Source organism: Cinclus cinclus, unplaced genomic scaffold, assembly GCF_963662255.1.
Source record: "Cinclus cinclus unplaced genomic scaffold, bCinCin1.1 SCAFFOLD_32, whole genome shotgun sequence".
Taxonomy (NCBI): domain Eukaryota; kingdom Metazoa; phylum Chordata; class Aves; order Passeriformes; family Cinclidae; genus Cinclus; species Cinclus cinclus.
This window is the reverse complement of record NW_026912098.1, coordinates 1,139,442-1,152,267: the sequence shown is the minus strand read 5'-3', so window position 1 is coordinate 1,152,267 and position 12,826 is coordinate 1,139,442. Positions and strand designations below refer to the sequence as shown.

The following is a 12,826-nucleotide window of genomic DNA, read 5'->3' as shown; positions in this document are numbered from 1 at the left end:
TTGCCATCAGAGCCTGCAGAGGCAGAGCTGGCCCTGGCAGTGCCCTGTGCTGGGAGGGGTCTGCAGGGCAGAGCTGAGCCCCCAGGGCTGGGCTGGGCTCTGGCAGCACTGGCAGGGCCCAGCCCTGGGCACAGGGAAGCAGCAGCTGGCAGGGAGAGCTCCAGGCAGCAGAGCCCTGGGCAGGCAGTGGGGGGAAAGTGACACCAAGCTGGGCTGGGATATTTCAAGTCCTCCCAAATTTGAACTATTCCATGATTTCTTTTTATTTTACAGGTCCACATGCCCAGAGTGCAGAAATGTCCAACAGCAGCTCCATCAGGCACTTCCTCCTGCTGGCATTGGCAGACACGCGGCAGCTGCAGCTCCTGCACTTCTGCCTCTTCCTGGGCATCTCCCTGGCTGCCCTCCTGGCCAACGGCCTCATCATCAGCGCCGTAGCCTGCGGCCACCACCTGCACACCCCCATGTTCTTCTTCCTGCTCAACCTGGCCCTCACTGACCTGGGCTCCATCTGCACCACTGTCCCCAAAGCCATGCACAATTCCCTCTGGCACACCAACAACATCTCCTACTCTGCATGTGCTGCTCAGGTGTTTTTCTTTATGTTCTTCATCTCAGCAGAACTTTCACTCCTGACCATCATGAGCTACGACCGCTACGTGTCCATCTGCAAACCCCTGCACTACGGGACCCTCCTGGGCAGCAGAGCTTGTGCCCACATGGCAGCAGCTGCCTGGGCCAGTGCCTTTCTCTATTCCCTGCTGCACACAGCCAATACATTTTCCCTGCCCCTGTGCCAGGGCAATGCCCTGGGCCAGTTCTTCTGTGAAATCCCTCAGATACTCAAACTCTCCTGCTCACACTCCTACCTCAGGGAACTTGGGCTCATTGGTCTCAGTGGCTGTTTAGCACTTGGTTGTTTTGTGTTCATTGTTTTCTCCTATGTGCAGATCTTCAGGGCTGTGCTGAGGATCCCCTCTGAGCAGGGAAGGCACAAAGCCTTTTCCACCTGCCTCCCTCACCTGGCTGTGCTCTGCTTGTTTGTCAGCACTGCTCTATCTGCCTACCTGAAGCCCCCCTCCATCTCCTCCCCATCCCTGGATCTGTCCCTGTCAGTTCTGTACTCAGTGGTGCCGCCAGCTCTGAACCCCCTCATCTACAGCCTGAGGAACCAGGAGCTCAAGGCTGCACTGTGGACACTGATGACTGGATGGTTTCAGAAACATTAAACCTTTCCATTTTCTGCAAGTTGCCAATTTCTCCTAGTCACTTTTCATATTAATAGTTTTTGAGAATTCTGTATTTTTTCTTCATTGTGGGAAGTTTATACCTTTGTTTTACTGTAATAATTTGTCTACAAAATCATGTCCATGTTTGTGATATTTTTTTGACTCTCCACATTTTCTGTGGCCCCAGAGTCTGTCCATGAGGGGCTCTGTCCTCTGTAGCTTTAAATGAACTAAAGGATCTCCCAGCAATTTATTTTACTGGAGATCTCCTTTGTCTGGAGCTTCCTTCTGCTCCCTTCTCTAGAGCTGCCGCAGCAATATCTGTGTGCAGAGGTGGGGGCAGGTCAGGGGTGGCACAGCAGCTCAGCTCCTGATGGCCACACCATTCCTGATCCAGGCCAGGGGCCATTGGCCTTCTTGCCCACCTGGGCACACTGCTGGCTCATGTCCACCCTTCTGTCCATCACTGCCCCAGGTCCCTTTCTGCCTGGCCCCTCTCCAGCCACTCTGTCCCCAGCCTGGAGCACTGCAGGGGTTGTTGTGGCCAAAGTGCAGGACCTGGCTCTTGGTCTTGTTAAACTTCACCCTGTTGGATTTGGGCCCTGGATCCAGCCTGTCCAGGTCCCTCTGCAGAGCTCTCCTACCCTCCAGCACATCCACACTCGCACCCAGCTCGGTGCCATCTGCACATTTGCTGATGTTGCACTGTGCTCCCTTCTCCACATCATCAATAAAGATGTTAAACAGGACTGGGCCCACACTGATCCCTGCAGGACACCACTGCACACACGCTGCATGTGGCACCATTCCCCACCACTCTCTGAGCCCCGATGTCCATCCAGTTCTTAGCCCAGGTACGGGTGAACCGCTCCAAGACACAGGCTTCAGCTTTTCCAGGCAATGCTGTGGGATATGCTGTCAAAGGCTAAAGTTCAAGTAGACAACATCCAGAGCCCTCCCTGTATCCACCAGGCCCTGTCAGAAAACTCCTGGTGGGCAGGAGCTGGGCAGGAGGCAGCCGTGTGCCCTGGCAGCGAGGCAGGGCAGGAGCACCCAGGGCTGTGGGACCAGGACATCAAGGACGTGGATTATCCAGGGCACTGGGGCCTGGTTTGGGTTGCCCAGGGCAGGAAAGATGTCTGGCAGCTGGAGCAGGGTGAGGGAAGGGCCTCCAAGGTGGGGCTGGAGCCCTTTGGCTGTGAGCAGAGGCTGAGGGAGCTGGGCTTGTCCAGCCCGGAGCAGGGAAGGCTGAGGGGCTCCTCATCCCAGCCTGGCAGTGCCAGCCAGGAGCTGATGGAGAACACAGAGCCAGGATCTTCACCGGGGGGCCAGGGGGGAGACAAAAGACAATGGGTGGAAAGGGGGAAAGAGGGGAGATCAGACAGGACATGTGGAAAACCTTTGTTCCCATGGGCTCAGACAGGTTCTCAGATAATGCCCTATCACTCGTCTTTTGGATAATCAAATTCAGATCACATCTGGCCTTAAACCACTTGGTCTGACCCAATTTCTGACAGCTTGGGCTGCAGACTTGCTGAGGTCCCTTCCATCCTCAGCACCTTGATGATCCTGGAACAATGCTGCGCTCGATTTTGGAATGGGCCAGAGCAGATTTTTAGGGGACAGGAGCCCTCTGGGGGTGTAGGGAACCTGACACTTGCAAGGTGCATGAACACATCTCACTAGCTGGGGCATTTGAGTACTTGAAGAAATATCCATGTCTTCCCACCAGGAGAGAACAGAAATTTCCTGGATATGTACTGATGACAGGAAAAGAAATCCTGCTCTTCCCCTCTACCTGTGTTACCACTATGCTGTCTATTATTTCATGTCCCTCTCCATTTGGGTGTTACCCGCTCTCCTGTTTAAATGGCCATGTCTAAGGATATCTATTCACTAGACGAGATGGTTCTATGGCCCTCCCATTGCTCCCAGATTTCCTTCTCCACTTGTTCTCTGATAATTTCACATCAGTCTTAGTTGTGTTTTCATTTGTAATAGAATCACCCTTTCTAATGTCTTTTTCTAAAACTGTTTCTGAATGGAAATCCCTTGTGCATGGTGGACATATCTGATACTCTTTGACATTGCACAGAGCTGAGGGAAGAATTCTGATGTTTATTAAATTATAACATTTATTCACTTCTTATCTTGGCATACGAAGAGAAACCTTCCTGTCCCTCTGAGTCTCAGCAGTTCCTGACCCCCAAAGGACACAAACCTGATGAGCTCTGGTGCCCACTGCACTGGGGGCTCTTGCACCTCCCTCCACAGGCACAGCAGAGCTCCCTTGTCCCACAAAGTCCCTGGCAATGCAGGGATGAAGGAAACAGGACAGGCTGTGGGGATCAGGGGCAGGGCACGGCCAGGGATTTGGGGTGGTTGTGAGCCCAGGGCAGGAGCCGGCCCTTGGCCTTGCTGAAGCTCATCCAATTGTCCTGGGCCCATGGCTCCAGCCTGGCCAGATCCCTGTGCAGAGCTTGCTGCCCTGCAGCACAGCCACACTCCCAGCCAGCTTGGGCTCCCCTGGACACTGACTCAGGGTGCCCTCCATGGCCTGGTGCACATCAGCAAGGAACACATTGAACTGCCCTGGCCCCAGTCCTGAGCCCTGGGGACACCCCTGCATGTGGCTCCATTGCCCAGCACTCCTTGGGCTGCACTTGTGTTTGCCATGGAGCTGGGCCTGCCTTGGCTTCTGTTTGCTGACCCCAAATGAACATCCCTCTGTGTCTGGGGCAGCTCCTTCTCCAAGGAAAGCAGCTGGGACTTGGTGCCAAGGAGCTGAAAGCTGCAGGCACAGCCTGGACTGGAGGAAGCTCAGATTTGCACTGGGCTGCTCTGAGTGCCAGGGCTTGGATGAGGGAAATGGTGGGGTGGGGGTAGGGACAGAGTGTGATTGATTGTCAGCCATAAAGGGTCTTGATATTGATATTTGTTCAGAGTGCATGAGGAGGTGCTGGGGATCAATATCAACTGGAGATTGGCAATATCCATCTATAACCTGGAAAAGAATAAATGGGAAAATGATATATTCTTGCTCATTGTTTTTAAATGACATGTTACAAATTCAGTGAAAGCTTAGACAAGTTCTGCCTTATGCTCAGGTTTCTGGAAGTAGCTCTGATTCAAGTACCTGAACCCCAAATTGCCTTTGCTCACAAGTTCCTTCTAATGGCAAATTATGTCTAGTATAAAATGAATTATATATTTTGAATGGACTCAAGATTAACAGACAAGAGATTTTAAATCAAATACTTAGTGCAAAGGATAAACAAAAGAAGTACAGGTAGATACAAACGCAGTGCACAATAAAGTTACCTATATTACAGCTAGTGAAGAAATAGCAGAGATCAGGAGTCAATGGAACTTACCACTGAACTGATGAGGGAGTGCACATGGAGCCCTTTCACTCAGCTTCCAGAAAAGGAACCACAAAGATTCATCATCCAGACTTGGAGAGAAGCCCTACCTGTTTCCAAGGACTATCCAGAAGAGTTTTGTTTGGTGAAAGTTCTGTGTATATTTTATAGTTTGTACAGTGAAGTGTGTGTCACTCAGAAATTCAAGGCTTATCTCCCTCCCTTCAGTCTGCTCTCAAGGCAGGATGTTCATGGTCAGCTGGGAATTCCACCTCCCTGGCACCAGAGAGAACTCAGCACAGGACAGATGTCCAGCCTGGGTTATCTCAGCAATTGCTGAGAGGGGGAAGATGCCCTGAGTGATGGCCCAGCTGATGGACAGAACAGATGAGCTCAGCTGTGCCACAGGGGAAGTCCTGCTGCAGGAACCTCCTGGAACCAGGGGGCCGTTGTGACATTGTGATGGCTCCTGGAACCAAGGAGAGAGACCATGGTGACACCAATGAACCTCATGGAACCAAGGAGAGAGAACATGGTGACACCAATGAACCTCATGGAACCAAGGGACCTTTGTGACACTGCAAGGCCTCAGGGAACCAAGGAGTTCAAAGGTCTCAAACATTCTTTACAGGGTTCTGCCTTAGGGAAGGGGAACCTCCTTGGTGGCACCTTGGGCTGGCACACACCTGAGGAGTGACTCTGTTTTTTATGATGAAAGTTAGGAATTCTAGATTCTTCTAAAAAAGTAAAGGAAAATCCTGTCTCTGTCTGAGTGCAGCCAGTTCTCCAAGCAAAGCAGGTCCCAGATGAGGGAGGACAGACAGGATGGAGTAGGGGAATATGGAGCAAGGTTGTCCACATGGGGTCAGACCTCAAGTCACAGCTCCTCTGAGCAGGCCAGAGCTCCTGAGGAGAGACGCTGGATCAACATCAGTCACAGAGTGCTGCAGTCAACTCTGCTCTAAACAGAGCAGTATTAAAAACCATTCATTCAAAATAGGAATGAATATTTCTTAGAAGCTCTTTGAAATATTTCTCCCTAAGTGGAATTGAAAACCTTCCTGATGAACTGCACCAGACCAGAGGGAAATCAAGGCAGAGCCGTGGTTTGTCAGGACTTGCTTGATCCCAGTGAGCTCCGTGGTGCTTTTGGCACTGAGCCCTTGAACCTCAGGGCCTGACAGGAGATTGCAGTTATCTTTCCAAGAGTGAGAGTCAGAAGAAAAACCCAAAGTGTCTCAAAGCATTAATGGGTTCCACTGAGGTCCATCCCCAACACAGGATTCTCTTTGACTCCTTCGAGGAGAGAACTGGGGGCCACGAATGTCCAAAAACATCTGAGAGACTGAGAGATGAAAGGACAAAGGAAAGCACCTCAAAAATTGAAGTATCTTTAAGATCCCATGAGCCCCACTGAGTGTTGTTACTGACAAAGGCTCTCAAGAGACTAATTAAAGCAGAGAATTGGAGGCCATGATTGCACAAAGTTCTCAGAGACTCCAAGACAAGAGCAAAACCCAAAGTCCATGGAAAAACCTGCAGTCCCTGGGAGCATGAAGGAGGCCCCAGGGCCATTCCTGACCAAGGCTCCCCAGGGACTGGTCCCAGCAGATCCCTGAGGCCACTGGCATGTGGGGGGATGCTGAGGGCAGGACAAGGGCTGACAGTGCCCAGCCTTGCTGGGGCTGTGCCAGGAGGCCCCAGTGGCTCAGGACAAGGTGTCTGCTCACAGCCCTTGGTGGCACAGACCCTGCTGTGCCCCAGGCCACCAAGACTTGGCTTCTCTTTGTCCCCTCCTGTCATCACTGCCTCCAATTTCCTGCTCTGACTGCAACCTGGGCACACTTTCTCAGTTGTGTCCCTCAGTGGGACCCCTTAAAACTTTTAAGAAACTTTGGAGTTCGATTCTGACTTGGAGTTCTTGAGAGGTTTCCTAACAAACCACAGCTCTGCCTTGATTTCCCTCTGGTCTGCTGCAGTTCATGAGGAAAGTTTCAACTCCACTTATGGAGAAAGATTTCACAGAGATTCTAAGAAATGCACATTCCTGTTTTAAGTGCTGTCTTTTTCTACTGTCCTCTAGAGAGCAGAGGTGATTGCAGCATTCAGTGACCGATACTGATCCAGGGTCACTCCTCAGGAGGTCTGGCAAAGAGGAGTTTTCCCTTTTTCCTTGAAGCAATCTTCTAATTTCCCCCACTGCAAACAGACACTCCTCAGGTGTGTGCCAGCCCAAGGTGCCACCAAAACCACTGCAGAGCTGCCCTGGGCCAGCTGTGAGGGTGGATCATCATCCCAACCTGCACTGGGCACTGCCAGGGGCTGTGGCCATGGACACTGCACTGACCCCACTGCTGGGTTTGGGTGCCATGGAAACCATGAGAAGTTCAATTTTCTTTGGAAACAGTGGGGAGGACTGGGACACACTGGGGAACACTGGGAATGCTGAGGGGGATCTGGGTGGACTGGGATGGACTGTGGGGGTACACAGAAACACACTGGGACATACTGGGACATACTGGGACTGACACTGGGCAATACTGGTGCAATTTATGAATACTTTGAGTGATAATGGGGTATACTGGGACAAACTGGAGACACTCTGAACAGTGTGGGGATGACAGGGGACACTGGGGTGTACTATGGATGACACTGGGGAGAACTGGAAGAGAGTAGGAATGAACTCAGGTGTATTGGGAGGGCCTGGAGAGGCGCTGGGGTTGTATTGAACTGTACTGGAGATGAACTGGGCTGTACTGGGAGGGACTGGAGGGGTTCAATGGGCTGCTCCCGCCCCCGCCCATCACTGCCCGCAGCCAATCAGCGCCGGGAATCGGGGAATGGGGGCGGGGCCTGTGAAGGCGCCATCTTTTCCTTTTCGCCTATATCTCCCATCATGCACCGCGGCCCGATAGAGCCCCATTGGAGCTGGGACTACAACGTCCATCATGCCCCGCGCTCCACAGAACTCCGCTATCTGCCCCGCTTCCCCCATGTCCCATAATCGTCCCCCACACTCTCCAGGATCCCGAAGTGCCCCCTCACCATCCTCTCAGAAGCCCCCAAAAGCAGCTCCGGATTCCCTGATTGCTCCCAGCGCCACAGATTCCCGTTACAACCACTTCTGGGAATTAATCTCCTGTCACCTCCCGCGGCCCCATAGCCCCATAAAACGCAGTTGCACGTTTAAAACACCCGCCGTGTTCCTCGCCCTAAAGGGCCCCGTTAGACCTCCCCAAGCTCCCCCCAAATGCTCCCGAACCGTACACGTTCCACCCTGAGCACCTCCAGTCACAGCTCGGACTCAAAAGTGTCCCCCAGGTGCCTTCCCGGACCCCAAATGCCCAGTCCGAGACACTTCCGATACTACAGCTCCCGTCATGCACCGCGCCCCACAGAGAGACATTGCAGCTGCGCCATCAACTCCCGTGATGCTCCGCGGCTCCACTGAACAGTATTCTACCCGCGCCTACAACTCCCATCATGCCCCGCGCCCCAGAGAGCCCCGTTCGAGCCCCCCAAGTGCCCGCCCGGACCCCGAAGGGCTCCACATTCCCCTCCCTGACCTCCAAGTTTTCCCCCCTGGACCCCCAAGAGCTCCCCCGGACGCCGAGGTGTCCGTCAGAATCCCTCAGTGCCCTGCCCAGTGCCCACCCGGCTCCCTGAAGTGTCCTGCAGACCCTCAAGTTCTCTCGAAATTCCCTCCACAGACCCAAATCATCCCCAACTGTGCCCCAGAAAAGTTTCCATAGATCCCAAACTGTCATAAAAAGGATTACAAAAGGACTGATAAATAGACTAGCATAAAGAAGGAGAAATCACCAGCCAATAATTTAAAGGATTTGTGTTGCTTCGATCCAATGACTAGTAACTTCTCTGGTTTCTAAAAAATTGATAGATTTTAATATAAAAACTAAAATTAGATAATTAAAAATAATGTTTCTTTTTAGAAATAGAAAAATAAATTTCTTTAGTAGATTTAATTATTTTCCATTTATTAAATGAAAAACTGCTAATATTTCCTTTTATAAGGAAAATATATTTATAATTTTATTGTTTACATTAATTGTAATTATAAGAATACATTTATAGGGATTTTTTTTTTTATTTTTCAGGATGTCAGTCTCAGGTGGGCAATGTCAGACACGGTGAGGTTGGGGGTGAGGAGCAGGTTGTCCAAACAGGGTCAGCCCTGAAAGGGATCATTCTTCTCTGTGCCCAGATCTCCTAAGGAGACATTCAGCATCAACATCACTTGGGGATTGCTTCTGTCACCTCTTCTCGGAACTGAAAACCAAAAATAATATGCCCTTGAGTAAAACCAAAAATCATGAGGTGCACTTTGAAATCCCCCTCCTTAACACAACTCCAAAGTGACTGCAAGCAGCTGTACAAGCCCTGGAGACTTGAAGACAATGGAAGGAAGACAAAGAGCTCCCAAGGCCTTTGTGTATTTTAATGATGCCCAGATTTGGGGATTTGGGGCTGATGGCAGGAGCCTGAGGCACTGAGAGAAGGTTGAAGAAGCTGCTGCAGGAGTCAGCAGCAAAACTGCAAGTGCCTTGGAGCATCAGTGGCCGCCATGAGTGAGGGCAGGGAGTGCCCAAGGCTCCCCAGGGCCTGGGGAGAGCAGATCCTTGAGGGCAGGATTGCAGGAGCCAAAGGCTGTGAGCAGGGAACTGCAATGCTGAGCAAGGCCTGGGCTGGCTGGAGGAAGCAGAAAGGCCAAGGCTGAGCCCAGGCCTGGGACAGCAGGGCCTGTCCCTCACGGGTGGCTCGGGGCTGTTGCTGGGGCAGTGGGATGGCAGGGGCAGCAAGGACAAATGGCATCAGCCTGCAAGCCCTGCCAGCCTCCTCAGGGAGGGCCGAGGCAGAAGCAAAGTGCGGCCCCTGCCAGGAAAGTTCCTTCTGTGGGGCCTGCAGAGGCCCTGCCCGAGCCCAGGGGACAAAGGCCTGGGTGCCTCTGGCCCTGCCAGCCCTGCCCAGCCCTCGGCCATCTCTCCTGCACCCTGTGCCCCCTGTGCGTGCTGCTCCTCTGCCCTGGCCGGCTGCGCTCGCCCATCTCGCTGTCCCCCCCAGCATTTCTCAGCCCAGCATTTCTGTGCCCTCCCTGGGCTCCCTGCACCCGGCGCTGCCGGCTCCTGGCACACAGAGCCGTGCCGTGGCCCGGCCTCACGCTGGGACACCTCGGCCACCGACATTCTGTCCTGGGAGGGACTTTTGTGTTCCCTCAGCTCCAGGGTGAACCTTCCAGGCTGCACTTTGGGGAGGATTCCTTCTCTTCCCTCTGCCAAGGAAAGCTCTGTCTGCTGCTGTTCACAAAGGGAGAAGGGCTGGTGGGAGGTTATGAGATGTGGTGGTCAGAGTCTGTTTGGGGTACAGGGAGCATGGAATTATTGAGTTTTTAAATACTCTGTGAAAGAAAGAGGGACATCAACAAAACTTTTACAATGGAATTATGGAGATCAGTCTTTAGCCTGTTCCGGATGCAGATTTGGAGAGTAACACATTCAGGTATTGATTTTTGGAGGGGAACGGTTCTTAAGAACAAAAGGGTCCAGAAAGAATGGCCACAATTCAAGGAAGAAATGTTGAAGGAGCAAGAGCACACCGTCCCTGTATTCCAGAATGTGAGCTAGTGAGGAAAATGAGTTGCCTGGTTGGGCATGAAGCTCTTTCCAGGAACTCAGGGGAAAAAGAAGGTGTGTCACTTTTGTACAGAGGGTAAGGAAGCTCAGGTAGTGTTTAAAAATGTCTTTAGGTCATGCAGAAAGAAAAGCAGAGAGGTGAAAATTCCATTAGAGCTTAACCTGGTAACAGCAGTGAAAATAATAAAAAATATTTTTATAAATACATTAACAGCAAAAGTAGGGACAAGGAGAACCTTATCTCTTTATTGGCTGCAGTGGTGAATATACTAACTGAAGATGAGAAAAGGTTTGAGGTACTTAACACCTTTGTTGCCTCAGGTTTCAACAATAAGACAGGTTGTTCTCAGGACCAGTGCTCTCCTGAGCTGGTGGATGGGGACAGGGAGCAGAACAGAGCCCTGTAATCCAGGAGGAAGCAGCTGGGGACCTGCTGAGCCACTCAGATGCTCACAGGTGTCTCTGGGAGCAGATGGGATCCATGCTAGGGGGATGAGGCAGCTGGTGGATGAGCTCTCCAAGCTGCTGTCCATCATTTCTCATCAGTCCTGGCTCAGCAGGAAGGTCCCAGAGGACTGTAGGTGCCAAGGTGACCCCATCCCCAGGAAGGGCTGGAAGGAGGATCTGGGGAACTCGAGGCCTGTCAGCCTGAGCTGGGTGCCTGGTGAGGTGATGGAACAGATCACCTTGAGTGCAATCACAGGGCACCTCCAGGATGGCTGAGGGATCAGAGACAGCCAGCGTGGATATCAATATGTGCATTGATGATCTGGATGAGGGCATTGAGTGCAGCATCAGCAAATGTGCAATTGGCACCAAGCTGGATGTGAGTGTGGATGTGCTGGAGGGTAGGAGAGCTCTGCAGAGGGACCTGGACAGGCTGGATCCAGGGCCCAAATCCAACAGGGTGAGGTTTAACAAGACCCAGAGCTGGGTCCTGCACCTTGACCACACCAACCCCTGCAGTGCTCCAGGCTGGGGACAGAGTGGCTGGAGAGGGGCCAGGCAGAAAGGGACCTGGGGGCAGTGATGGACAGCAGGGTGGACATGAGCCAGCAGTGTGCCCAGGTGGGCAAGAAGGCCATTGGCACCTGGCCTGATCAGGAATGGTGTGGCCAGCAGGACCAGGACAGTGATTCTTCCCCTGTGCTCAGCACAGCTCATTGAGTGCTGTGTCCAGTTCTGTCCCCCCCAGTTTAAGAAGGACATGGAGGGGCTGGAGTGTGTCCAGAGAAGGAAAGAAGGCTGGTGAGGGCTCTGGAACACAAGTCCTGTGAGGAATGACTAAGGGCGGTCCTGATCCCAGAATCCTGGATCTGGTCCTTACCAGCAGCTGGAGCCTGAAATGTGGTGTTTTCTGGCTCCTCCACTGCCCCGATCATGAAATCTCCCAGTGTCAGCACACACCATGTCTAGCTCTTTGCATGCCCAAACAGCCAAAATCTGGCAATTTCTGGGCACCACCACTGCCCAGCTCTGGAAATTTGTGGGTGCCAGGACTCCAGATAGAGCAGATTGCTGGCCATGGCAGAGCCCAAGTCTGACATTTGCCAACATTGGTGCTGCCCACATCCCTCCATTTCCTGCTGCTGGGGCACTCGAGGGGTCAGACTGAGGAGCAGGAAAGGTGACCCTGTGGTGGGAGCTTTTCTTGGCTGGAGCAAAGGCTCAGCACACAAAGACTTTCCTGGCACTGTGCCCTGGGCCAGCAGGGATTGTGCTGCTGGAGCCGAGTCTCAATTTCTTCTCTCAGGCAGATTTAGGACACAGAACATGGAGGAGGCAGAGCTGACTCTCAGCTTTCTGGAGTCCTCTGTAAGAATCCTGTGTCTGAAGCACCCTGGGAACAGGGTTTCTGTGCCAGGGGTGGGCAATTCAGAGCCCTGTTTTCCCCCTTGGACTGAAGGTGTGGCACTTGTCATTTCCGAGGGAACTAAAGGAAGAGTTTGAGATAAAGTCATAAGAAAGGGTGATTCTATGATAAATGCAAGCACAATTAGGATATTGACTAATGTGGAATGACCAGAGAACAAATGGAGGAGGAAATATGGGAGGAATGGGAAGGCCTTAGAACCATCTGGTCTAGTGAGGAGACGTCCTTAGACATGGCGATTTAAACAGGAGAGGTGGAAAAACCCAAATGGAGAGGGACATGAAATAATAAACAGTACAGTGATAACACAGGTAGACGGGAAGAGCAGGATTTCTTTTCTTGCCATCAGTACACATCCAGGAAATTTCTGTTCTCTCCTGGTGGGAAAACTTGGACATTTCTTCAAGTACTGAAGTGACCCAGCTAATGAGATGTGCTCATGCACCTTGCAACCATCAGCCTACAGCCCCAGAGGGCTCCTGTCCCATAAACATCTGCACTGGCCGATTCCAAAATCAGGAGCAGCATTGTCCAGGGATCGTAATGAAGCTGAGGTTGGAAGGGACCTCAGCAAGTCTGCAGTCCAGGCTGTCAGAAACTGGATCAGACCAAGTGGTCCAAGCTTTACTTTGGTCTGAATTTGAAAATCCCAAATGACAGACACAGGGCAGCATTAGAGAACCAGTCTGAGCCCATGGGAACAAAGGTTTTCCA

General features: G+C 52.1%; 1 protein-coding gene across 1 annotated transcript; it reads left to right on the top strand.

Annotated features, from left to right (window-relative positions):
• Positions 1-296: 296 nt before the first annotated feature.
• On the top strand, positions 297-6,713 carry LOC134057271 (olfactory receptor 14J1-like). The gene is made up of 2 exons (XM_062514267.1): positions 297-1,184; positions 6,675-6,713. Exons 1-2 carry the CDS (start codon positions 297-299, stop codon positions 6,711-6,713), a joined length of 927 nt encoding a protein of 308 aa, XP_062370251.1.
• Positions 6,714-12,826: the final 6,113 nt, after the last annotated feature.